The sequence below is a fragment of the Eptesicus fuscus genome, chromosome 9 (assembly GCF_027574615.1).
Source record: "Eptesicus fuscus isolate TK198812 chromosome 9, DD_ASM_mEF_20220401, whole genome shotgun sequence".
NCBI lineage: Eukaryota > Metazoa > Chordata > Mammalia > Chiroptera > Vespertilionidae > Eptesicus > Eptesicus fuscus.
Genome location: NC_072481.1, coordinates 31,899,045 through 31,926,942, shown reverse-complemented (window position 1 = coordinate 31,926,942; position 27,898 = coordinate 31,899,045). Strand labels below are relative to the sequence as shown.

At 43.6% G+C, this 27,898-nt stretch overlaps 1 protein-coding gene across 6 annotated transcripts; it reads right to left on the bottom strand.

Annotated features, from left to right (window-relative positions):
* Window positions 1-1,079: 1,079 nt before the first annotated feature.
* YIPF1 (Yip1 domain family member 1) lies at window positions 1,080-27,898 on the bottom strand. Of its 6 annotated transcripts, none has more exons than XM_054720530.1 (11): window positions 27,778-27,897; window positions 27,428-27,498; window positions 26,795-26,873; window positions 22,976-23,136; window positions 18,842-18,922; window positions 18,518-18,605; window positions 14,790-14,906; window positions 11,271-11,437; window positions 9,844-10,026; window positions 4,922-5,025; window positions 1,080-1,213 (listed from the first exon to the last, which is right to left on the bottom strand). In XM_054720530.1, the coding sequence occupies exons 3-10, from the start codon at window positions 26,823-26,825 to the stop codon at window positions 4,936-4,938; spliced, it is 918 nt and encodes a 305-aa protein (XP_054576505.1). In that variant the 5' UTR covers window positions 26,826-26,873; window positions 27,428-27,498; window positions 27,778-27,897; the 3' UTR covers window positions 1,080-1,213; window positions 4,922-4,935. The 6 variants fall into 6 exon arrangements, 5 of the variants coding, with proteins under 5 accessions (XP_054576505.1, XP_054576504.1, XP_054576506.1 ...); XM_054720529.1 differs by having other exon boundaries at window positions 4,929-5,025; XM_054720531.1 differs by lacking the exon at window positions 9,844-10,026 and having other exon boundaries at window positions 4,929-5,025; window positions 27,778-27,898.

Below are 27,898 nucleotides of genomic sequence, written 5' to 3'. Positions count from 1 at the left end.
GTACTTTCTGGCTATATTGAGATTCTCTTATTTTTAGATTTCTCAGACACCCTGTTGCTTCCCTCTGCTTCTTTGCACAAAAACGTTGACTCCACATAAGTCTTCAGACTGACAGTGGTCTCCACCTACTTGAGTTCTGGGGTTTGTGGTGATATCGTGTTACCCGGTTCGGTTGTAGATGTTGTCCATAGGTTTGCCAAGGTGACCTCAAGCTCTCCGTTGCCTCAATTTGTGTACATCTTCCTTTATCTGCTGGTCAGACTTTAAGTCCAATGTGTCTTTGCACCCTACTCACAAATATGTAGGGAACTCCTGTCCTGAAGAGAACAACAAAAGCAGGAGGGAATCGGCAATCCTGACCGGGCAGAAGCTCAGCCTCCTGGATGGTGTGCCTTTAAACATAAAGTATTAAAAAATATCTCTGAGGTGTTACTGGTTTCTCCCTTGAATGTACTCTAGCCAGGAAGTCATGCCACCTTGTAGGGACACTCAAAGTGCCCTTAAAGAAATGTCTAAAATATGCTGTAAGTGATCATGTTCCTTAAACCCACTATTCCATACTTATAGGAGGAAAATTCAGATGTTCCTCTTAACCCCCATACTTCAGCAGCTAGCACATTAAATCAAATTCTCGGCAGCCTCCAACATGCTAAAGACAAAACATCAAGGAAGAACTGAGGTCAAAGTCATCAAGTGAAAACACAGATGTTACGTGAGGTATTTATTTTGCAACCATTAGGTTCAGTTGCCCAGTATCAGGTCACCAAAGACAAATTTCCAGGCGCCCAATGAATCCCAACCAAAGTTCACACTGTTTGGCCACTTTAGGATGGCAAACATTTGCAGAGAAGAGGATCACCTAGGAAACCTGTACACAATTCAGGGAAAAGACCTCAGAAGTTAGGATGGATCCGTGCCAGGAATTAAGGGCATATCTCATGTGAGGCACATCACTTGACCGTGAGAAGCAAATGGCAGGCACCTGAGCATGCCTAACCCCTCCCCTTGTGTTTCATTCCAAACCAGCGCATAGTCACAATGATCACAGGCAAGGGAAAAGAAGAGCTGAAAGACACATGTGCTGAACAACATTTAATTTTTGTTTGTTAAATAGGTAATTAGGCTTCAGATGTTAGGGGTTGGTGCCATTCCATCAGTTTTCCTGCTGGCTTTGGTGTCCAGGAGACCACATTCCAAAAAACTTAAAAGAGGACTGAAAAACAAACAAGCAAAAAAAAAAAAAAAAAAAGTAACTTTCAAGATAAAGACTCCCTCATACAAAAAGGAGCTAAATTGTAGAAAAGCATACTACTTATGATTAAAGATATAATTTCAACACCAAAGACATCTGCCGACACCAGGCTGCTTTTCTTATACAAACTGTATCACTGGAAAACCGAACGGTAGATGAAGGGAAGTTTTATAAATGAAGTATTCCAGTTAGTAAACAAAGAAGGAAAGATAGAACTGAAATATCACCATTTTGAAGTCCCTAATAAGTTAATGGATCTAGGCAATGCTTATTAATAGCCACTAATATCAAAAATAAAAAGATATTAAAAAAAAAGAAATAAAAAGAAAAAGATAATTAGGCATTATGAGTTTACGGATAGAAGAATTTAACTTCACTTGTCAAGTAGTCTTGCCCTCCCTCCACCCCGCCCCCCCCCTCCCTCCCCGCAAAAAAAAAAAAAACCAACCCTGAATCTGATCAAATCTTTAGATACAACCACCAATCTGCAGAAAAAAAGATAGGGCAACAGGTTAGATAACACTAAGTAGGTATAATCAGCAAAATCCAGATAGTGAGAAACCATCGGATAAACAATTCTTCAACAAATAAATGGCAAAGTGAGAAAGGGAGATGGAGTAGGATTCTATAATTTAAAGACATTTAAGAGATACATCGAACAACTTCAACATGAAATTCAAAACTGAATATATTTGATATTATAATTTTTAAAAATGTGACCATAGTATTATGATAATGTTTTAAAGAGGGTCTTTTATAGATACAGAATTTAAATATTATGGATAAAATAACAGGATGTTTTACATTTGCTTAAAATAATATGGGCAGAAAGAGGTGGGTGTGTAGATGAAAAGAGATCGGCCAAGAGTTGACAACCATTGAAAGTGGGTGATGAATACATGGAAAGTCAATATACTGTTCACCCTATTTCTGTCTCTGTTTAAAATTTTCCACTAAATTAAGTTTTTTAAAAGGAATAAAAAGTTATCATGTTGACCCACTTGCCACCCCGGGTTCTCCCAATTTACCGCTAAGAAAGGGAACAGAGAAGAACACTGAGAAAGAAATAGCCCAGGAACTGAAAGTGGATCCTCTGGGCAGGGACATTTCAGACGCGGCGTGGAAAGAACAAGAGACGGGGAGAAAACAGTGTCAGCCATGGTGTGAAGTCGTGCAGTTTAGAGGCTGTGTTATAGGGGATTAGAGCATTGAGTGAAAGCTGATTTAAGAATAAAAGAATTGATGTGTATAAACCTAGTTTAAAAAAAAAAGTGTGCAGCTTTGGCTTATGAAATAAGCAGTCCTGACATGAGTGAGTGAAAGGATAACTGCATATAAACCTGTGTATAGATCAGGAGGGTTTTAATGATAAAGGCGTCTCCTGAAGTCCTTTGCTCTTCTCTTATTAGAGCCCTGCTCACACTGCAGTGTAAGTATCTGCTGGCCGCGCTCCTCTGGACAGACCCACTTGTCACCGCCCTGGGAAGGCAGCCCCAATCTGGATGAGGCCCTTCCGATATTCCATCCCTCAAGCCAAAGTAAGGCTTCCTAGGTGCAGCTGCCAGGCTTTACCAGGGTTTGGGCTCAGAGGAGAAATGGCACTAGCCCTCTGGTGAGAAGTTGATTTTTTAAAAGGAAGGAAGGAAAGAAGGAAGCCAGATATTCAATGACTTATGTAGGGGTGGCCTCCCTGATTACAAGTAGTGGGAGGTTCCCCTGTGATCTGAGGTTTCAGGGAGGAAAGGGGTTAATGCTCTCCCTGTGATCCATTCCAGGCCACGTCCTCTAATGCACAGATTTACACGAGAAAGGTTATCTGTGAGATTAGAAGCCATACTTTTTCAGTGAAAGCCAGGAGTCCAGAGATTACGGTGGAGGGCACAGCCGGCTCATAAATCTGCAGTGCTTGGAGCTCTGGACAGCCCCTCTCACTGGCAAAGCGATCGATGCTTCTGCCAGGGAGGCTCCAAAGAAACTGTTCATCACTATCTCATTTGGAGACTTGACACCCAATTGGAGGCACTGACACCCACGTTTATAGATCTGAGCAAAGCCCAGAGGTATCAAATCGGTGTAAATCAGGATGGGAGGTCTACAAGGGCCCTGAGGGCCAGTCTCTTCTCAGATGCCAGCTTCTGACTCTTAAGGTTCACAGCACCTGGGACACTTGTTCTGGAGCCTTCATAACCAAAATATAAGAAAGGAAGTGAAATCTCAGCTCAGGAGCGGGCTGAGAGAGCCCCACCAGGGCCTCACCAGCTTGATGTCTGGTATTCTGACAAGGCGGAGACCCAAGCACCTGTTACCACTGTACTGTCTACCTCTGTCCCTCTCCAGCTGGGCTCAGATTTTCTTGTTCTCCGTGATTTGGTATCACTGTGCCCCAATGAACAGCCTGTGTCTTCACTTTCAAAAAAGCCATGGGAAGCTGACTACCCTTTTCAGAACAATGGGTAACTGATTACTTCTGCTCATTCAGGACTCAGTTCAAACAAGTCCCCTTCGCCCTAACCTGTTTGGCTCAGTGGATAGAGCGTCGGCCTGCGGACTGAAGGGTCCTGGGTTCGATTCCGGTCAAGGGCAGGTACCTTGGTTGCGGGCACATCCCCAGTGGGGGGCGTGCAGGAGGCAGCTGATCGATGTTTCTCTCTCATCGATGTTTCTAACTCTCTATCCCTCTCCCTTACTCTCTGTAAAAAACCAATAAAAATATATAAAACAAAACAAAAACAAAACAAGTCCCCTTCTATGATGTACAACACAGGTGTAATGGGATAGCAAGGTGGGTTGGAAGGGAAGGAACGTTTCAGACATCTGTGCAAAGGCATGATGTGTCTGGCAATGGCAAGAAGTTCAGCATGGCTCAAGCCTTGGAATACTGACAAGATAGAACAGGGAGGCAAGAACAGCCATGGAGGAATTGACATTTTTCCTACACTCTACCCATTAAGCTAACCACTGACTGTGGAATCATCAGAGGCCCAGAGAACAGACCATGCATGAGAATTTGTAAGCTTTGGAGAACCCTATATATAAAAGGCTAATATGCAAAGTGTCCCCTCGGGAGTTTGACCGGAGACCAGGAGTTCGATCACTCGCTATGACATGCACTGACCACCGGGGGTGACGCAGAACAAAGGAAGGCCCCAGCTGGTAGCTGACAGCCGGGAAAGGAAGGCCTTCGCCGGTGGCTGGTGGCCGGCAGCCGGGGAAGGAAGACCCCAACAGGCCCTGATTGCTGGCCAGGCCTAGGGACCTTACCCGTGCACAAATTTTGTGCACCGGGCCTCTAGAGAGTAATTTAAAAGAGGTCACACTCAGAGTCTGAGCCCATGTTGAGAAATCACAGGGAAACTAGAAAAAAGCCACCAGGACTGTAACCAAATGGAACAAACCTATATTGTGCTGCTGGGAAGGCAGTAGAGAATAGTGGGGATGCTGGGACCAAAAGGCAGGAGCTATTCCAGAAAAATCTAAGATCTTGCGTTTCCCAAATCACATGGATTTCACAAATGGAGACTTCAGCAAGGGAGACATGCACGTACACACACACCACACTAAACTGTGCAAAAAGAGGAACGGGTCTGACCCTCTCTGTTTTATGCTAACAGAACTGATGCACCTGCCCATTTTTTACTGTACCACACAGCAAGAAGATAAAAATATAACCTCTTACTTCCTCTTCAGCTGGACTGGGCTGCTACAACTGTTTGATTTGGAACAACTGCAGTTGTTGGAAGATGATCCAGCTCTGGTGCATCAAAAAAGTATGCCTGCAGAAAAAGAAGACCCATAAGGGGAGTTACAAAACAGAGCAGTAAAGACTCCAGGCGAATAGTACTGCTGGGTTCTCATGGCCCCTGTGTCCCTGTAACACATTGGTCATCACACTGAACTACAATGTCTCTGCTTCTTTCTTCTCACTTATTTGACTGTGAGTGCCTTTTTAAAATTCCGTTACCATTTATTGAGCATTTACTACATATAACTTAATCTTCATAACAACCCTGTGAGGTTATTATCCTCATTCAACGGATGAAGAAACTGAGGTTCAGAGGGGTGCATATGGGGAAGCCAGGACTCAAAGGTGGCTCTTTCTAACTCCAAAGCTCAAGTCTCTCCTCCAATGACTGTATCCTTCGTGTCTCTGTGTCATCAGCCCCTCACACAGGGCTGGCGCACCATGTCGACAACTAGTACTCAATGGACTAAACTACGATAGATTGCTGCTAAACCAGGTGGCTCTCTGTAAAGACCTTCAAAAGAAAATGCTAGGCAGGCCATACCTCATCATTCTTCAGCTTGGAATGAAAGGTTTGGTAAGTGCTTCCACTCACCATCTGTAATTTAACTGTCAAAAATCAGAAGGAAGTGGAAGAGGGAAAACATTAAGGAGGATCATCTTACCTGTGTCAAGGTCTCAGAATCCTAACTTTAGCCCAGGAAAATACCAATCTCACTAGCCTTGAACACTGGATATTCAAAAGAACGGTGAATCGTTAATAAATCAAGGAGTTAGGGCGTTAGGAAGGTAAAAGGAGAAAAAGGCACCAAGAACCATTTCACCTGCTCTGCCCTCTTGGCCAGAAGGGGGCACCAATATGACACGCTGGAGCTTTCCCAAACAGATTCCCAGTTAACTCTACAATAGTCCATTTCAGAAAGTTTCCGGCTGCAGACTCCCTCTAGTTTACCACATTCCCAGGGTAATTCTATTAGCTTTAAAGTCTTCCTCCCAGGACCCCTTTCAGCAACTGTTTTCTGAGGCAGGGAAGACAGTTCCTAACTTAAGGGGGAGCCAGGGGCCATGCTGGAGTGTTGGGCCCTCCAGTTCCCTGGCAGGAGCGCTGGGCCAGGCAGCCCCCATGATGCAGGAGCAATGCTTTTCTTCCCACTACTGGAGGAACCTCATCAGATGGAATGAGACAGGAGGCCCAGGTGCTCAACGGGACTCTGCTAGTAACCTGCACTGTGACTTGGACAAGTCACTCCACCCCTATGGCCTCAGTTTTGTTTTGTTTTAAAAGCTGGATGGCTCCGTGGATAGAGCATCAGCCTGCGGCCTGAAGGGTCCTGGGTTTGATGCTGGTCAAGGGCCCGTGAGGGAGGCAGGCAATCAATGTGTTTCCCTCTCTGTCTCTCCCCTCCCTTCCACACTCTCTAAAAATCCATGGGAAAATATCCTTGGGTGAGGATTAACAAAAAACAAACAAACAAACAAAAAGCTGGAGATAGTTATTTTGGGTACTGTTCAATTTAATAGTTTGATTTAACTTTACAGACTAAGCTGAGAAATTCTCTTAACAGAAAAAAAGGATTATATTTTCCCCTCTGATTTTAAAAGTAATACATACTATAACAAAATCAAATAATACAAAAGTATGAAAATATATGTGGCATGTAGGCCTCAATTTCTTATCTGTAAAACAAAAGGATTGGAAAAAATGATCTCTAAGGGCAAGTTATAATTCTATGATTCATTAGTTCCACAAATACTGGGGCGCAGGGCCCGCTGCCAGTGGCAGTAACCACCTCAAACATAGGCTCGTACATCTACAGTCATTCTAGCCAAGGACTCACCCTCTGCTGCTTCCTTAGGTGATCCTGCCGGGTGTGTGCCAGTACCAACTTAGACATCGTGTACAGCTGCAGCACCGAGGGGACCTCAGCAGGTATGGGGCTGTCACATGCTTCACTGCACTAAGGCAACAGCGCCCACCTGTGCTCCCCAGGGGAGTGAGAAGGCCAAGCTGTCTGATTCAGCCAGTGTCCCTTGGCTCAACTAGCTCCTCTGACAATTCCTCTCCCTGCCTTTCCAATAATGTCTTTGTTTGTACAGCTTGTCCTGTTTTTCCTGTTGCACGTATCATTCAATCCTTACCACAGCTCCTTTTCCTAAGTGAGGAGGTGGGGGTGCAGAGGGGGGAAATAACCAGAGCAGGGAGTGATGGACAGGACGAGAACCCATCTCCTCACTCCTGCTTCAGCCCTCTTGCACTGCACATGTCCTCCAGAAGAGAAAGGAGACAGCAAGCTCCAGTGTGGAGAACCAAACCCCGGGCGCCCTGGCTACACACCTGATCATGGGATGGCTCCCTTCCCTAAGGAGAAAACTGGGCTCCCCTCCAACAAGGGATCCTTCACCCGCAATTACTTCCCTGCTCCTCCAAGTCCCTCAGAACTCAACAGAGCAATGCCTTTTCTCCTGCCTCTTCCCTCCCAACTTCTCAACCAGGAATATAATGGGTAAGAAGTTCAGGAGAGAAACAGGAAGTCAGTGAGAGGCACTGGTGAAAGGGCAGTCTTTAGAGCTGTGTGACCTTGGACGGCTCTTACTGGGGCACTCAGGATAAGCAGCAGAGTGGAACCTGGCGGTTTCTGATGACACAGGGCTTTTTTAATAGCTTCTTTACATCTGAAGAAACTGTCACAGTGTCTGAGCCTATCACACCCATTTCACTGAGTCTCACAAAAGCCCATGGTAATATGAACCTCCCTAACCAATGAGGAAACAAAGTTCTAAGAGTTAAGTCACTTGCCGGGGTTCAGCGTGCTAAGCAACTCCCAGTCCAGTGCTCTCTCTACCTCATTATAGTGCTCTCTTTTAAAAAAATTCCTAACTTCAGTGTCACTCACCCCAAAGGGGAGTAATAGGCATAGGAGGTAAAAGATTCTGGCCACAGGAACCAAATAAAATGGGTTAACAATAATAGTAATAATAACAACCACAACCACACCTCCCTGCTCTATTATCCAGTCTGTCTTGCTCCTCTCTATTCTTTACAGAACCAAACAAGGCAATAATGCCTTTTCTCTTCAAGTTCTCCACTGGGGAAAAGATTCAGAAGAGAGACAGAAGATGCCAGTGAAAGGCGTTACAGTGAGAGAGGCCGTTACCATGCAAAGAGCATTCTTCAGCAGACAGAAAGGTCACGGCAGCATTTCAGGGGATCAGCAGAGAGTCCAGTGAGGCTCTGCCATGAGCCAAACCCACAGTCTCTGCCTCAAGGGTTTAAAGCTTAGGCACATGTAGAGTGCGTGTAAACCAGGTCTGTGTTTCAGAACTTGACACTTTTTATGAGACTTGTTCAATGATAGAGTTTTGGGATCTTATTAAACACTTAATGAGACCATGGTCGTCTACACAAAAATATTAAAGATCAAACGGTACCAAAGAAATATTTCCTCCCACAACTGCAAAACCTGACCAAGGGTCTGGACGTGGGCTCTGTGGACGACTCCCCGCGGGCATGTGCTTTCCTTCATCAGTGACCTTATTAACATGCTTGGACTTGGAGGTTTTTCAAACCCTGCGCCAGGCCTCGTTAAGGCCACGGACAGCAATTTTTGAGCACCATGTCTACAAAAGATACAAAGCCACGTCTCCTTAGGATCAAAGGAAAGGGATCTAACTTATGGGCATTTATGGGATAAGTTCTATGTCCTGTGCTTTATATAGATTATTTTATTTTGTCCTCAGAACATCCCTCCAGGGCAGGACCTATTATACCCACATTACAGATTCAAAGTTCACAGAGCCAGTGAGTGACAGAGCTGGCCTTCAATCTGGGCCTGTCTTGACTCAAAAAGCACACTCTCTCCCTAAAAAGACACCTAAACACGTGAACTCAAAAATGGTTTTAAGTGTTTTTCATCTTTAAAATAACTCTCTCCTTTCCTGTACTAGACTTCATTCTCAAGCTTTCCACCTACGAAGCTTTAAATTTCAAAACTCTTTCTAGTTATGTGCAGAAACTAGCAAAGGCATCCAAAGCAGAACTCCCAGTCCTATTTCTAGACACTCACCCACCCCTATGTCCTCAGGCCAGACACCAAGTCTTGATTAAACATTAGAAATCAGGTAAAGCTGGAGATTACAATCAAATCCTCATGACTTTGCCCTGGCCAGGTGGCTCAATTGATTGGAGCATCATCCCATGCACCAAAAGGTTGTGGGTTTGATTCCCAGTCAGGGCACATACCTAGGTTGTGGGTTTGATCACTGGTCAGGGTATGTAAGGGAGGCAACTGTTGATGTTTCTCTCATATTGCTGTCATGTCTCTCTCTCCCCCCATTCCTCTCTCTCTCAAATCAATAAAACATATTCTTGGGCAGGATAAAAAAATCCTCATGACTTTACTCTTCTCATCCAGGAGAGTCTATCTAACACAATGTTTATTTCATGGAGCCAGTTCTAAAGAACCACCATGTCAAACAGTTTGAGGCCTTTAAGTATTTGCATTTAAAGCACTCCATAGCCCTAGCCGGTTGGCTCAGTGGATAGAGCGTCGGCCTTCGGACCAAAGGGTCCCGGGTTCGATTCGGATCAGGGGCACATACCTTGGTTGCAGGCTCCTCCCCAGCCCGGACCCTGGTTAGTGCTTGTGCAAGAGGCAACCAATCGATGTGTTTCTCTCACATCAATGTTTCTTTCTGTCTTTCCCTCTCTCTTCTACTCTCCCTAAAAATCAATGGAAAAATATCCTCGGATTAACAAAAATATAAAATTAAATATATGTAATACTAAGAACGTCTATTTAATAAATAAATAAATAAAGCACACCATAAAAACACAGGAATGAGACCATACCAAGCAGCCCACAGAAAGCAGCGTGTGAAGCAACACAATCGTCACAATTGTGGCCAATGCGACGCGCCGATTATCCTCACGAACGGCTGGCCAAAAGGTCATTGCCAAGACAGAGCCTGAGATGCCCAGCGCCATCATGACTAGAATCCAACGAACAGCTTTCTGGGGGATAATCCACAGTATCTGAAAGAAGAGGTGGGGCGGGGGAGGTTGGGAGGCACTTCAGAGAGGCACATCTATATATATAAAAGCCCAATATGCAAGTTGTCCCCTCGGGAGTTCAACTGGGAGACCAGGAGTTCAATCGCTCACTATGACGTGCGCTGACCACCAGGGGGCGGCATGGAACAAAGGAAGGCCCAGGACAGCAGGTAGCTGGCAGCCAGCAGCCAGGGAAGGAAAGCCCCGGCAAGCAGCCAGAAGGCTCCAATTGGCCCTGATCTCCAACCAGGCCTAGGGACCCCACCCGTGCACGGATTTCGTGCACCAGGCCTCTAGTCTATATATATATAAAAGGTTAATATGCAAAGTGTCCCTTCGGAAGTGCGACCATGAGACCGGGAGTTCAATCACTCACCAGGGGACAGCACAGAACATGGTGGGTGACCAGTGGTGGTGGCAGGGCGCTGAGGGAGCGAGGGGAGGAGGAGGGAGGGAGGCAGGGAACCTGATCGTGCACCGGGCCTCTAGTATGTTTATAAAGGCCCGTGAGCCAATCGGAACTAGCCTTGCACTGGCTTTCTGGTTTCTCAGCACAGCCTAGAGAAACACCACCAGCATGCAGACTGAGGGAAAGCTTTCACAGAAGGACTTAGGTCCGTGAAGGCACTTTTCTCCCCAGTGCCCATTCATGTTGAACTTCTAAACTCACAGGGTTAGTTTGTGGTGTGTGTGTGTTTTTTTTTTGTTTTGTTTTTTTTTAATATATTTTATTGATTTTTCACAGAGAGGAAGAGAGAGGGATAGAGAGTTAGAAACATCAATGATAGAGAAACATCGATCAGTTGCCTCTTGCACAACCCCCACTGGGGATGTGCCCGCAACCAAGGTACATGCCCTTGACCGGAATTGAACCCGGGACCTTTCAGTCCGCAGGCCAACACTCTATCCACTGAGCCAAACCGGTTTCGGCGGTGTGTGTTTTTTAAATTTATTTTTATTGTTGACAGTATCACAGATGTCCCCATTTTTCCCCCTTTGCCCATGCCCCACCCCAGGCCTTCACTACACTATTGTTTGTTTCCATGCGTTATGCTTTATAAGTTCTTTGCTTAATCTCTTCCCACCCCCACTCCCCCCTTCCCTCTGAGATCAGTCATTCTGTTCCATGCAATTCCCAGGCATATCGGTGGTAGGCTAGGAATAATGAAGTCAGGTGAATTTTCAACCAAGAATAGGACATCCCTCAGAATAAGTGTGGTACTTACTGCTGTGGGGATATAAATGAAGAGTGAATATCCATAGACGCACACAATCTCCAAAAACGAATAGGAAACGATGTTCATAACTTTGCTGTTTCTCCACAGGAGGAAGCCCCAGAGTGCGAAGGGAACCAGCCAGGCGTAGGCATAGATGACTGTGGCTGCTATGGACACTGAGGATAACAGGACAAAAGCCTTCAATGCACTACCAGAGCACTTCCAGTACCGTACTGAACCTATTTCCTAACATTTGAATCTATTTCACTGGGCCATGGGATCACCATAGACCCTGAGCCTGGCACAGCACCCGAGACATAATAAGCGCTCTATAAATGTGCTGAATTGATCAATCTTTTTTTTTTTTTATCAATCTTTTTAAAAAACATATTTTTATTGATTTCAGAGAGAGAGGAGAGAGAGAGATAGAAACATCAATGATGAGAGAGAATCATTGAACGGCTGCCTCCTGCTTGCCCCCTACTGAGGGATCGAGACTGCATGTGCTCTGACTGGGAATTGAACCATGACCTACTGGTTCATAGGTCGCCGAACCACTGAGCCACGCCAGCTGGGCAGAATTGATCAATCTTTAGCATTTGTCTTCGTGATGATGACCAGTAGTCTCTCATATGTTTTTTTAAATTTGTTTAATAACTAACAACTAATATTATTAAATTAGTCATTAGAAACTTGAATTATTCAAATAAAATACGTCAGAAGGCCACACTACAAGTGTTTAAATGTACTGAGCCTTTCAATCAAATAAAAGCCAACTATTCCCTTGGAAGAAAACATCCTCTTTCCTAGTATAACAAGAGCTGACATTGATTTCTTTAGCAAATTTATTAAAATGCCCTGGGTACAGATTAACTTGCTCTGCATACTATTTAGGGTTCCTTCTGTCTCTGAAACAGGGAATTCTAGCTCATTGATGAATTGCTTGACATACTTGTATTCTCCAGTTTCACTCCTTTTTAAATAATTCTGTCTCTGTGGTGGAAAAGGTATTCAGCAGCTCCTCAGAACAGCGATATTCAGTATATTACTGTACCTCCCTCCTCCTCTGGCAGCAGCACACCCTGGAGGATTCGTTCTCCCTCTTGTGGAGTGGAGGATCATAAAACATAGCTAAACCTGTGGCACCAGCCCTTTCTACATAAAAATCAGCAGGTAATTCACTCAACAATCCTCAAAGGGACCTCTAGCAATTACAGTCTGACTGGTTAAGACACGTGATTGTCCAAAACACTGTTAGCTACCAGAGACGCTTTTTCACATTGGAAACTCCCTGATTAGGCTAAATGTAACTTTGCTGACATACTGCCTTTTTTTTTTTTTTTTTTTTTTTTTGGATAACTAACAGAAGAGGAAAAGAATTACTACTATAGCTACAGCTAGCCACTGGGTGTCAGGTATTACACTGAGTGCTTTATTGGGAGGCAACACTGTACAACAGTCAAGGGCACAGGCTCTGGATGCAGAGTCCCTGGGTTCCAATCCTAGCTATGCCACTATAGCTACGTAACCCTGGGTGGAAGTTACTTAACCATCCTGCCTCAGTTTCCTCATCTGTAAAGTGGGAAGAATAATAGCAGACTACCTTATAAGATTAAATGAGTACAAACAGGTATACTTAGAACACTGATTGATAAATAATAAATAACCAATAATTAGAATTTTATATTGTTAACAGATAAGTAAACACAATATTTCATATATTTTATATCTCCATTTTAGAGACAAGGAAACAAGATCAGAGAAGCTAAGTGGTCAAGATCAAATAATAAGTGGTGGAAGCAGGATCGGACTTTGGTTGTGTGACTTACACTCTTTACATAAAATGGAAAACTGTTTATTGATAGAGGCAATGACTATTTTACATCCCATGACTCCTTGAGACTAGGATGCCCAGCCAAAGAGGATAAGAACAGATAAAGACCCTCCTGGGCTTTCAGACCCTCAGGCAGGGTGATTCGCTCCTTCTTTTCTGTCAAAATACCTACACCTACCTCAGATACAGAAATTAACACATACTATTTATAGCAATGTGCATTTACCAGTCTTTCTTTGCTTAACCATCGAAGCTACTTGAAGGCCGTGTCTATAGTTCATTGATAACATTTATTGAGTTAATCTCTAACTAAGGTCATTTGACAAATGGAATTGGGACTGAATCCAGATCTGACTCCACAATGAAGAAGGAAAGAAGTGAAAATGGGCATGGAAGGTAGAGGGAAAGAAAGAAGGAAGGCTACACAGAGGCACACACATACAGGTAAATGCACACCTCTATATATACATATACATATATGTGTGTGTACATATATGTCTTCATATATACATATATCAACTCTATTCATACAATAGCCCTATAATATAGGTATTAATAGTTCCATTTCACTGATAAGGAATCTGAGGCCAAGGGAGATGAAATAACCTTCCCAACAAGGTGGAAGTTAATGAGTGGTGGGGCTGGAACTTGAAGCCAGTGACCTGGTTCCAGAAACCGTGCTTTTATACAGGATGGACAGCCTCTCATCAGGAGAGCAGGCAGGCAGGGAGGGAAGGAGAAAACTGAGAATGTGGCATAGGTCAATCTCCTACAAAGCCAAACTTTCTCATTTGAAGGGGCTCTCACCTAATTGTTGTTTTTTGTTTTTGTTTTTTATTAGCCAATGCTACACAAGAAAGGCAGTTTAGAACGGGAATGTGTGATGCACAGCCCATCACTCATTTCTGCATTTTCCCTTCTGGGCCCCGACCCTTTGCAGACTTCTCTTTAACGAAGTTGCTGACAGCACAAGCGTAAGTTCTGATGATCAGTCTTCCACCTCGCTCCAGAGCCGGGGTGCGAAACGTCCGGCCCGCCCACACAATCATTTGGTCTGGCCCAGCCAAGGCATTAAGGGTGAGTTCATTAAATGTCTGACCAAATACAGCAGGCTAATCTTTATGTTGATAATTTTGTATGGCCTCGAATAATGTTATAAATATCCAAATGGCCTTTGGCAGAAAAAAGGTTCCCCACCCTTCTCTAGAGCTTCATAATTAGTGGCTACAGACCTAGCTTGTTGAGTCATCGTGACTTAAATAACAACATCCCTATATTGTTTCCAACATTTGGATAACACAGATAATGCTACAATGGAAACTTTCATGCACACTGCTTTTTGCTTATTTTGTACATTTTTCTTTAAATAAATTCCAGTTGCTATTGGTCATTCCCTTAGTTTTACAGAAGATGATATGAAATTACAATATTGTGATAGTACACTGAATTGTATACTTGAAAATGGTTAATATGGCCAACTTTATGTTAAGTACATTTTATCACAATTTAAAATTTTACTTGTATTTATACAAATGGATGGTAAATGCTGAGACACTGGATGTGTTTGAACCCTGAAATACAGCAAGCAGGGGATGCAGCACCTAGAGAGAGACAGGGGCCCAAGAGCTCAGTGGGTAAAGGCACTCAGGGTTACAAACTGACAGCATTCCAAATGAGTCAAGCTACTCACCAACCTTTTCGGAATTCAGGTACATAATGGTATGTCTTCTCTCCCAGATGGATTAAGAAGTTGGAAAGATTCCCACTAATTGCTATGGCAAAGACCAATGTGGCGCATATCCAAAAGGGGCCTGCAAAGGAAACCACAGAATTCAGAGACAAGAAAATGAAGCACCAGCCTTTAGATTCTTAAAGCGTGTTTTCTCATGCTCCTTGCCCTATTCATGTAAGCAAGGGACGATGACTTTTTAGATGCATTACTATACCTGTTTAGTGGGGATTTTCTTTTTTTAAAGGTCGAATACAGAACTCAGTAATTAGCTGCCTTTACGGCAGGGGAGATTGGAATGCAAAAGCCAAAACACCACCCTAACTGGTTTGGCTTAGTGGATAGAGCATTGGCCTGCATCCTGAAGGGTCCCAGGTTCAATTCCAGTCAAGGGCATGTACCTCGGTTGTGGGCACATCCCCAGTAGGGGGTGAGCAGGAGGCAGCTGATCGATGTGTCTAACTCTGTATCTCTCTCCCTTCCTCTCTGTAAAAAATCAATAAAATATATATTTTTTAAAAAGCCAAAACACCTCCATAATTAGGTGAATAAAGACAGATTTGTTTTGTTTATAGCTTCTTTTGTTGGAGGATCACCATTCTGTCAAACCTTTACCATCAGGATAGAGGAAGCAAGTACTTCCCTTGTCTAAGTGCTAACTGTGAGTCCCAGAAAAAAAATAACTTCAACCAGACAGGTCCTTCTGCGGTCTAAATGGAAGAGTAGGGCAAGCAGAATGCTTTAGGGAAGAGTTAATGTAATCTACCCGTTCACTATAGGTGTATTTTTGTGTGTTTAAGGCTTTATTTTTTCTTTATTTTTAATAAAAAAAAGTAATAAACACACATAATTCAGTGTTCAAAAGGTACAAAAGGGGATATAGAGAAAAGCAAACTTTTTCCCTCTTCACTCTCTAGCTATCCATTTCCTCTCCCAGATCTCACTATTGTAATCAGTTTCTGGCAAATCCTGCCAGAGATTTCTATACACAATAAAGCAAAAGTGTGCATGAGTGTGTGTGTGCGCACGCACACGCTTTATACAAATGGCAACAGACATATTTATTTTCACCTTAATATATCCTGGAGATTCTATCATAGCTATTCATAAAAATAAGTTTTATTCTTTTTCAGTGACTGTAAAACACTCCACTGAATGGAGGGGCACCATGCTTTGCAGACCCCTTTCATCATTTTCCTTGATTCATGAACACCATCTTCGTTTATCCCCATTTAGAAAAAGTACTATTAGAATGTAATTTTAAATCTAGAGATTTTAATATATTTTCTGAATTTCAATTTCACTAATATTTTGCAATACCTTTTGGGATAACTGCAGGCACCGTGACAAATCATAAAATTAAGAGAACTATTGTGTTGGGGGAGATGACTAACAGAAATGGGTTAGCACTTTTCAAAGCCTCCCTGAATCCTGAAGGTGGGAAAGGGAGCACCAACACTCGACTGGGTGCTCCAAAGAGTCTCTGCGGCAGCCAAGGACTAAATCTTGTTCACAGTATTATTCTGAGAGCCTACCACCTTAAAGATGCAACAAACAACACCGGTTTTTTAAGAAAAACCCTACAATCAACAATAAAAAAATTCCCACCCTGGTGGTGTTGCTCCGTGGTTAGAGCATTGGCCCATGCACTGAAGGATCATGGGTTCGATCCTGGTCAAAGGCACATACCTGTGTTGTGGGTTCGCTCCACGTCCCCAGTTGGAGCTCATGTGGGAGGCAACCAGTCAATGTATCTCTCTAACATCGATGTTTCTCTCTCTCTCTTCTCTCTCTCTCTCTTCCTCCCTTCCTCCCCCCTTCCTTCCACTCTCTCTGAAAAGCAATGGAAAAAATATTCTCATGTGAGGATTGAAAAAAAAAAAAAAATTCCCAAAAGTTTTGTAAAAAAAAATGAACAAAACTGACCATGTGTTGTTGATGGATGGAGACCATCCAAGCACATGACCACAAGTGGACACAATATTATAGTACCCATAACTAGAAAGCAGAGAATCGCATTCTGTCAGCCTCTAGGCCCTGGCCTAAGTGCTGGGGACACAACAATGGACAGCAGACACAAGGGAACTTGGACTCCAGAGACACACCGCCTGTTCACCCCAGGTCTGCACGCTGCTCCATACTACCTTCTCTCTTTCTCCTTCCTTCCAAATTCCTACTCTTATTTGGGCTAAGGGTGGGAGGGAGCCTTGATTTCGTTTGTAGTATGCATTTTTATATTATGAAATATTCCTAACATACAGAAAAGCACAAAGAATGATAAAACGAATCTCAGTTTTTCTCTTTTGATAAGACTGCCTTGGAGTGTGGGAAATAAACAGTATAAAGTAGACTTAGCTCCATGCTTGGCATTTGTAGGGTGCTCAGCAAACATTAGTTCTCTCTTCTTCCCCCTTGGGGGTGGAGGCTAAGACTTGATCTTTAATCCTCAGCCTCTAGCACAAAATAAGGTACTCACAAATTGAGTACTTACTCCGTGCCAAGCCCTCTGCACTGATAACATGGATTACTCAGGCACAGAGCCTGCCTCTCAAGAAGTGCTCAAGCTAGAAGAACGAATGAGAGAGCTAAAAAGAAATCACATTTAGCAACCGTTGGATGAGGGGCATGAGTGAGCAATGGTTGTCATACCGTGCTCACGGGAGCTCCAGGAATTCCATGGATCTCTGGATGGAACTTCGGGTGCCATCGTAGAGAGTGGGAGCTGACCAGAAGGGGGCCTCTCCTCAACCTAAAGAGCAGTTTCTCTTTTACTGGTTTTAAATAGCGGGCATCTGCCCAGCCGGTGGGGCTAAGTGACTGAGAGTCCACCTGTGAACCAAGAGGTCACCGGTTCAATTCCCAGTCAGGGCACATGCCCGGGTTGCAGGCTCGATCCCCAGTAGGGGGCGAGCAAGAGACAGCTGACTGCTGTTTCTCATCAATGTTTCTATCTCTCTATCCTTCTCCCTTCCTCTCTCCCTAAAATCAATAAAGACATATTTGAAAAAATATTGGACACCTGTGCCATTTGATGAAAAGGTTCTATATCTTAAAACTTCCAGTCTCATAGAATAAATCTGGGCTTTACATAAATAACACTGAACTAGGTTCTAGTTCTACTTTTTAATTTTATTTTATTTATTTTTATTGATTTCAGAGAGGAAGGTAGGGCAGAAACCCACCGGTGTGGGAGCCCTTGCTCTCAGAGTGCTGCGTGGACCTCTGACCTTTCTCAGATAGCAGGGACACTGAGGATGACAGTCATCCCCTGGCCCATCCCTCTTACAGACCCCCAGTGCTGCTGCCTGCGTCCCAAGGGGAGCCAGCCTGTCTGAAGGCAGAGCTGGGACTCAATAAAAAAATGTGAGAGTACTTCTCTACCCCAAACCAATTCCTCCAAAATTAAAATCAACCATCTCCCCTTAGACAAAGTAACTTAATTTGTCTCAAGTTTGTAATGTCATCTGAAGACTTTCAAAGGGCACACTATTACTTATAACCATGGCATTAATGTAACAGATAATTGCCCTTTTTCCAAAATTCTTTCTAAGGTTTCCTACTGAAGCTCAGAAAAGTCAAACAGAATGCTGCATGCCCCACCAACAACGCACTTCTCCCACGTTCCAGGTAACCCGCACACTCACCTGAGTTCAACGGGCACATGGTAAAGAATCAAAACGGCACTACACATACCGTAGAGATCTGGATTGCTGCGAATATATAACCGCACAAAGTTCTTTCCTGGTATTGGCAAGAGAGACCCTTTTATTCTGTCAAAGACCTGGAAAACAACATAGCAGTAAGTCTACTGAAGATTTTTTAAGATTAATAAATCAACTACTGTAAAATTGAAACTCATTAGAGCTTTTATGATAATAGTATTTTCAAATACTAGTAACCCTTTTACTTTTGTAAGATCCTATCCAGTATACGAAAGCTTTCACATTTCATTGCTTAACTATAGAAGAAACAAGTCTCCATTACATGGAAAAGGAAAGGTGAAATTGCTTTACGCACCTGGTAAGTGTCTACATCGAAAAATGTTTGATAGTATTCAAATGTCCAGAAAGGGGAGCTTTTCTTCTGTCCAGCAAGTAACTGTCAGAGGTAAAATGAAACATAATGAACACAAGTGATTTCCTTATTCCGGATACACAGAGAGAGGGGGGCTGATCACATATAAAATCAGGATGCAGAAAAGACCAAGCTCTTCTGCATTTGTCAACTTTGCAACAGCCACACCCGACGCTCAGCCTGATAAAAAACAAGCATGGGCTCTGAAGTCACACCAAAAGGCTGGTCTCTCCACTAAGGGCAGCATCATCAAATCACTAGACTCCTCTGTCTCAGATCCGTTACCTACAAAGTAGTGCTAATGAGATCTACCTCAGAGGTAGACTACATATAGGTCGTATGGATTATATGAATCCTCATAGGATTATAGGGAGGATTAGATTAACTATACATAATATATGTATTATGTACAATAACATATATATGCATATGCACATATATACACACATATACACACAGAAGGCAGTGAGTGTAAATATTTTTCTTCCCTCACCCCCTCAAGATCCTTATTACCTACCTCACCTGAATTCTCAAAAATCTGACATACTGATTCACTCTAAAGTACTAGAAACTTAAAATAGACTCCTCTACAAAAGAAACAAAACTCCAGGTTAGGAGAGGCTCCCAGGGAGGGCCACACCTGTCCCAACAGCACAGCTATTTGACGGCAGAATACAGGCCGCAGCCAGGAATCGGGACTGCGTCTTCAGTTACCTGAAGAGGATTCATACAGCAAGGGGGAAAACAGACTCGGAGGAACTTTGCAGGACAGGGGTAGGTACTCTCGGCAAATATTTTTGTTCATTATAAAGGAAGAAAATCTCACAATTCAAGTTGTCCAACAGTGGCAGTGGCTGCTGTCCATGGTGACGAACAGCCTGTGTCTAGAGGTGTTCCTGGTTGTCTTTCTGACATACCTCAAGCAGCATTAGTATCTTGGAAGGGAACCTGAACTAGAGGAAACTGAAGGTCCTTTCCAACCCTAATATTACAAGATACGGAGCACCAAAGACCCACGTTCCATACTCTAGGCCAATTAATTGTCAGATATCGGTAACCTTTTCCCAACACACAGACATTAAAATGATGGGCAGAATGTTTTTAAGATTTTCCCCCTATACATTTCATAAACTTTTTTTTTTTCTTTCTTAAGTCAGTCAAATGTGGTTGTGTGGAGGGAGACAATGTTAATCAGCTTAACAATAACCCACAATATTTCATAAACTTTTGAAGCCTGCTGCTGCTCAATGTGATGTTTAGTTATACACACACACACACACACACACACACACACACACACTGAGTGGCCAGATTATTATGATCTCTGAACGCATAATAATCTGACCACTCAGTGTATATCCTATATAATAAAAGGATAATATGCAAATTGTCCCCTCCACCAGGAGTTCGACTAGCAGGCAGGCCGGCCAACCGCCCATGTCCCCGCCCCCTGGCCAGGCTGGCCGGACCCCACCCATGCACAAATTCATGCACCGGGCCTCTAATATATATACACTGAGTGGCCAGATTATTATATGTTCAGAGATCATAATAATCTATTGGTTCTATTTCTCTGGAGAACCATGACTATTACATTTAACTATACCAGTGGTGTGTGTGTGTGTGCTTGTGTTTATATGTGTGTGTGTGTGTGTTTTAATATATATATAAATTTGTCTGGGCCACAGTGTGCAGATATTTGGTCAAACATTATTCTGGATGTTTCTAAGAGGGTGTTTTTGGATGAGATTTACATTTAACCTTTTGCACTCGGATGTCGAGATTAAAATTACTCTTTGAATGTATCAATAATTTGAAATATTAAAAAATTCAAATAAATAAGTTTGTATGAAAAGAAACTCCAGTTTTTTATTCCACTGCCGCGCTTTGTAAAATCTGGGGTATTTAAAAAATTAAATCCCGAGTAGAATAAAGGAATCGAGAAAAAAGCAAGCGAGTGCAAAGGGTTAAATCAGCGAACTTTTTGAGTAAAGCAGATTGCCCTCCAAAATGTGGGTGGACCTCAGCCAACCAGGTGAAGGCCTGAACAGAACGAAAGGCCGACCTGCTGAGCAAGAGGGACTTCTCCAGCAGACTGCCTTCAGACTTCACCGGCAACACTGGCTCTTCCAGGTTCTATAGCAGATGCCTTTGGACTTGAACTCCAACTTTTTCCTGAGTCTCCAGCTTATTAGCCTCCTCCATCAGATTTTGGACTTGCCAAGCATCTACAATCATGTGGACCAATTCTCTAAAATAAATTTCATTTTCTATGTATGCACATCCTATTGGTTCTATTTCTCTGGAGAACCATGACTATTACATTTAACTATACCAGTGGTCGGCAAACTGCGGCTCACGAGCCACATGTAGCTTGTGAGCCGCGGTTTGCCGCTCTGTTGACTAATGAGTTTGCCAACCACTGGGATAGGGGCTTAATCACAAGGAACAACAACAGCCTGGAATTATTGGAATCGAGAGTCTAGGCCAGTGGTCGGCAAACTCATTAGTCAACAGAGCGGCAAACCGCGGCTCACAAGCCGCATGTGGCTCGCGAGCCGCAGTTTGCCGACCACTGAACTATACTAATAATTAATCACTCCTGTCTCCTGAGGGTGCCAACCACTTTAATAGGCACTTAAAATACACTAACTCCAGTATATAGGGGAGGAGCACAGGCTCGGGGCTCAGACTGCCCGGTTTAAAGTTCCATCTCCTACCTGCCTATTATGTGTACTGGGGCAAGTTACTTAAACTCTGCGTCTCAGATTTTTCATTTGTAAGATGAGGATAAGGATAGTTCCTGGCATTCAAGATTGTTTTGAGGATTAAATAAGATGATCCAAGTTAAGAACTTTAAATGGTGTCTGGCAGCTACTAAACACTGAATAAATATTAACTATTGTGATGATAATGATGACACATTGTCTTCTTACATTTCAGATGAGGAAACCTAAACTTCAGGAAGTTAAATTCCTTACCCAAGACCACATAGCTATTACTACTATACCAAACCAGGATTCAAAGTTAGGGTCCTAAACCTGAGCTCTTTTCACAACACCTAGTATATAATGGTATTTGATTTAGCATACACTTTGGTAATTATTTTGATATTTCATGGAGTTTCACAAAGAGCACCTGACACCCAAGAGCTCCACTATTTTAATAAGCCTGGATGGAACCCACTGCTATAAATTGGGTGCTCCCCTAGTGCACTACAGTCATGATTCCATTTACAAACCGTTACTAGAAATATGATTTTTCCGGAACACAACAGTGCACATGGAAATAAATCTTTGTGATTAAAAAAAAAAAAAAAAAAGCCACCTGACAGTCACCATCCAACCAGGTGCAAAAACCTAGAGGTCTCCCTAGAAAACTCTCTCCCATGCTCTTACCCCTTTGCCACCAAGTCCTACTGAGCCCACCTCCTAAACATGTGTGTCCAACTCTAGTTCAGGCTTCATCACTTCTAGCCTAGACCACTTCCATAGTCTCCTACCTGGTCTTCTAGCCTCCAGTCCATCTCCCTCCAATTTATATTCCACACGGCTGCCATATCTTAAATATCTTTAAACATATCTGGCCACATTGTTTGCAATCTTTTAGTAGCTCCAGATAGTTTTCAGAATATTCATATTCACTGGGTTGAGTCCTTGCCTATCAGTGTCGCCTCATCTCCTGTCTTCATCTATATTTTGTTCCCAATGTATGTGAAAATGGGGGAATGGGAGATGTACTGTCTGAACTGCCTACATCACCCTTCCCTGCCTTCTTCCGCTGGCTACCACCTGCTCTTTCATCAAGACTCAGTTAAGTGTCACCATCTCCAGGAAGCCTTCTGTAACCCTTTTCTCTCTGCTCCCACAACCCTGGTGCTCCCGCACCCAGTGTGCTTCCCACGGATGACAATGATCTGTTTGCCTATTTGTTTATCCCCACAAAGCAGGGACCACGTGTGATGCCACATTGTGTTGCCACTGCCTGGCACTCTACCTGGCACACAGGAGAGAGTAAATAAATGCATGAACACGTTTTTTCAAAAATAAAAAAAAAATTTCAAAGACAAGTACGAACCTCAGTTTTGTCAGAGTCATCGTTTCCCAGTAATTCATCATCCTCTTCTCTCCCAGAGCCTCTTGGGGGTCCTGGCCTCTTGGGAGTTTCACTAGGACCCTCAATGTTGATGGTGGTGGCATCCGGGTTTGCTGCTAGAGAAGTGGCTACATCACCAAATTCTGAAATCAATTAGAACACAAATGTATCAAAGGCCTTACCCACACTAGAAATGCTATACTTATAATTTAAAGACAAGTTGTTATAACCTCAACTTTGCTACAGACCCTAATACAAATGGCAAAAAGGCTCTGAAAAAAAAAAGTCATCAAGAAATCAAGCTGACAGAGAATAATAATTATGAAGACAACAAAAGTTGGAGTCAGACCTACATTTTAGTCCTGGCTCAGCTACTTACATGAACCAGAGTAAGTAACTTAACCTCTGTAAGCCTCAGTGTTTTCATCTATACAATGGGGAGAATAATATTTACTCTAAAGAATTTTGGGAAAGTTAGGAATATTACCTAAGTAAAGCCCTTAGCAGAGTGCCAGGCCCACAGCAAGTACCCAATCTAAACCTTTCTTCTTTGATTCTAATACAAAATTTAATGAAGTTATTTTTTCCAATAGGCCTATGTAATATGGGAACAAAATTTAGAGTAGAAACCGCAGAATAAAAATCACTTTTAGTCCCACCACATAAAGGCAACCACTATTAACTTTTGGTATATTTCCTTTTCTCTATATAATAAGATTCATGCCAGAAGATCATTCATTCATTTAACAAATATTTACTTAATGCCTACAGTGTGCCAAGTACTAATTTAGGATGTGATAATACTATGTAAACAATTTTGTATCCTGTTCTGTCTACTGGGGGTTATATAAAAATGTTTTATCCATTTTTATATCAGTCTACACAATGATCACTTATGTGGCTACATAATATTCTATCAGCCAGGGTCAGGGAGAGTAGGAGAGAGATAACCTAAGTTAAACACAATTATTCCACTGTTTTTGGATGTTTGAGGTGTTTTCAACTCTTCATTAGTAGTGATAGTCTGTGTAGTGAAAGCTTTTTGAGTTATTGCCATAGGATGAACACCTCTCAGTGTGATCTCTAGGTCAAAGGGTGCAAACCATTTTTAAGGCTCTTGAGCCATACTTTTAAAACTGCTTCCCAAAAAACCCTCACCTATTCATGTCTATAAGCAATGACTGAGACTTCCTGTCTCTGGGTATCCTAATGAACTTTATTTAACTGCTCTTGAATGCAATTCAGGGCATCTCCAGAACGTGGCAAGACTAAGACAGGGTACCAGCAGGGCACCATTATAACACTACAAGCACGGCATGAATCCTGTGACTGACAATAGGATGGGGCTCTTGGCTAGCCAAGCCCACTCTTATTGCCTTCCAGCTATGCACATAGTTTTATGGAGAGAACTAAAGTGACTGAGATTAACTGGGTGGCTGGTATGTTACAATTATTCAAGCTTCAGTCTCCAGTGTTTGACTGTTGAAGCAGTATGAGGCTCTGGAGCATGAGGTCCTTTGTTTAAGTGAAGACTCCATAACCCTGGGTAAATAACTCCATACCTCTGAGTCTCTGTTTCTTCAACTATAGAATGTAGATAATACCTTCCTTACAGAGAGAGTTGGAGGATATGAGATAATAAATATTGTTATAGCTATCATTTGTTGACTGGACATGGCACTGACACTTAAAAGACACGTCACGACTTTGCCTGAGGGAATCAGACCAAGGAAGATATACTTAAGTTTTATATTGAAATACAGTGGTTTACCAGGGGAAAGGGGCTGTCAGAAGGAAGAACAGAGAGTGTCCGGTTAGAGGTACAAAGGCCAAAGAGGTTCAAAGGAAGATGATGACTCATCTAGCTGATGGGATTTGGAAAGGCTTCTGGAGAAGCTGCCATATGAGAAGGATGGTCAGAGTGGTGGGGATGGCATCTCATGCAAAGCAAATGGGAAGGGCAAGACCCAGAAGATGGAACACATGTCCCGGGGCTGAGGAATAGCAGATGGCATAGTTTGATTGAAATGCAGAATATATAACTGTTCACACCTTCTGCTCTCTTAGTTATTCTTGCCCATTTCTGCCCTTGAGGGCAAGATTGGTACGTTCTTATTTCTGCCACCAACATTCTCTCCCTCTACATCCTGGCCTACCCTTTGCTGTTTTGCCTCTGTTCCGTTCCTGACACAATGCCTTCCACCTGGAGAGCGCTGAACTCCACTTGTTCATCTTCTAACACTACCACTCTTCCTCGGGGAAGCCCTCCATGACCCCCAGAGCGAGTCCTTAACGTGGTTTATAAAAGTCCTGTGAGACTGGGCTCCTATCCACCCTCACACCTCACCCTGTGACAGCCTCCCCCACCATCTGTGCTCTGGGTCCTTGGCCTTCTTTCAATTACTTGGGGGGGAAATCAAGCAAACTTCCTCCCTTCGCAGGTACTTTGTATATGCCATTCTTTGTGCTTGAATGTTCTCACACTGTACTGAGATAGGATGGTCAAGGAAGGCCTCTCTAATGAAGTGAGATCTGAACAGAGTGAGGGAACAAGCCATGTGGCTATCTGGAGCAAGAATACCCCAAACAGAAACATGGCACAAAAGCCCTAAGCTCTAAGTGTACTTGGTGTCCAGAAGAAAGAGTGATGGGGCCTGTGTGGGTACAGCAGAGAAAGGGCAAGAGTAGTAGGAGATGAAATCAGAGTGGAGGGCTGGATCATGTAGAGCCTCCTAAGCACAGAACGGGCTCTGGATTCTACTCCTAGTGAGATGAGAGCCACTGGAAGGTTTATGAGAATGATATGGCTTTCTGGCTGGAAAATACCTACTGGAGAGGAGCAAGGAAGGAAACAGGAAGACCAGAAGGTAAGGGCTATAATCCAGACAGGTGATCATGACCTTGAGCATGGTGGGAGAGGAGCAGAGGTGGTGAGAAGTGATCAGATGCTGGAAGTACTTTAAAAATAGAGCTGACAGTTTTTGCTAATGAAATGGATTTCTCGTATCTCTTCCTCAGATAGTAGTGAGATAGCATCGGTTGTGAAGGTCAGCTGCCTGGGTGCAAACCCTGCTTTAGCACTTATTAACTGTATTAGAGGCCCGGTGCATGAAATTCGTGAACTCAGGGGGGGTCCCTCAGCAGTCTGGGAGCCCTTGGGGGATGTCCCACTGACGGTTTAGGCCCACTTCCTGTGGGGAGCAGGCCTAAGCCGTCAGTCGGATGTCCTTAGCACTGCTGCAGAGGCAGGAGAGGCTCCCACCACCGCTGCTGCGCTCGTCAGTGGTGAGCCCGGCTTCTGGCTGAGCGGCATTCCCCCTGTGGGAGTGCACTGACCACCAGGGAGCAGTTCCTGCATTGAGCATCTGCCCCCTGGTGATAAGTGCACGTCATAGCAACCGGTTGTTCTGCCATTCGGTTGATTTGCATGTTAGCCTTTTATTATATAGGATGACCTTCAGGCAAATTACTTAATTTTCCTATGCCTCAATTTCCTCATTGGTAAATAGGGAGAATAAAATAACTATTTCAACCCTGTTTGTGGAAGCAAAGCAGGAATTCTATTCAGATTTTCTGTAATCACTGTACTAAATTTATGAGTTTACCATCTGAAGGGTTATTTGGCAAAAAAGAACAGCTAGTGTGGACAAACAGAAAAACCTGGATGGGGCCAACATTCTTTTACCCATATGTTTGAAATGATCTTCTTTAATATTTGTGCCAGCTTTGCAATGAAAATCTGTTGCTGTGACTGCAGAAATACCGATCATAAAGATGAAAGTGGGCACCCAACTGATGTACCTTCAAACTGCAAGTCATCTACAGCTGCCATTCAGCCAGTGGTCTTCTCCCAATTATTAGAAAGCAAATTTGCAGAGGTCTAAAAGGGAAAAATGAACAAACTTAAGAGGATACAAAAATATAATATCTGCAAAGAAATCTTATTTCAGCATTCGAAATGATATTTGCTTTTCTTTTTAGTGGGGTTCCATAGTTTTTATATAAAGATAAAGCATCAGCCCTGGCTGGTTTGGCTCAATGAATAGAGCGTCGGCCTGCGGACTGAGGGGTCCCGGGTTCGATTCCAGCCAGGGACACATGCCTGGGTTGCAGGCTCGATCCCCAGTGTGGGGCGTGCGGGAGGCAGCCAATCAATGATTCTCTCTCATCATTGATGTTTCTCTCTCCTTCTCCCTCTCCCTTCCTCTCTAAAATCAATAAAATATATTTTTTTTAAAAAAGATAAAGCATCCGATATTATACAGAAACTAAGTGGGGTAAATTTCATCCAATTTCACTCACTATGTGTTTAGGGACCAGTTGCAGCCTGGAGATGGAAGGATAAGGTTGAGAAAGGTGCCTCTGAGGACAGTGAAAAGCAAGAGCAGTTAAGCCTAGCCCGTGGTTAGTCATAGGCTCTGGGGTCCGACAGACCTGGGTTTCATTCCCGATTCTGCTGCTCCTCGCTGTGTAACTGTGAGCTCCTGGGGCCTCAGTTTCCTCATCTGTAAAATGGGTTCATAATGGTACCTACACATACGGTGTTGGGGACGGGGGCATTAAATAAGGCGGTAAAGCGCTTATGCACAGCCAAACAGCAGGCACTGGAGGGATGGCGACCCTGCAGCCTGTAATACCCTGAGCAAAGGAAGGTCTGGGAGAGAGCTGCCCAAGAAGCAGAAGCGGTGTTTCAGGTGGAGGAGCTGGGCCTCAGTGGCCGGGGCGGGTAGGGGGTCCCGGGCCCACTTGGTCCCAGGCAGGCCCCGCACACCTGGCCGCCTCACCTCGGGGGGGCTCGGCGTCCAGCTGTCCAGCCGCCCAGCCGTCCAGGAAGGCTGGGGCCTAGGATGTTCTGCACAGGTTCCGGTCCCTCCGAGTTGCCGGAAGCCGGAGATCCGGGGGCGG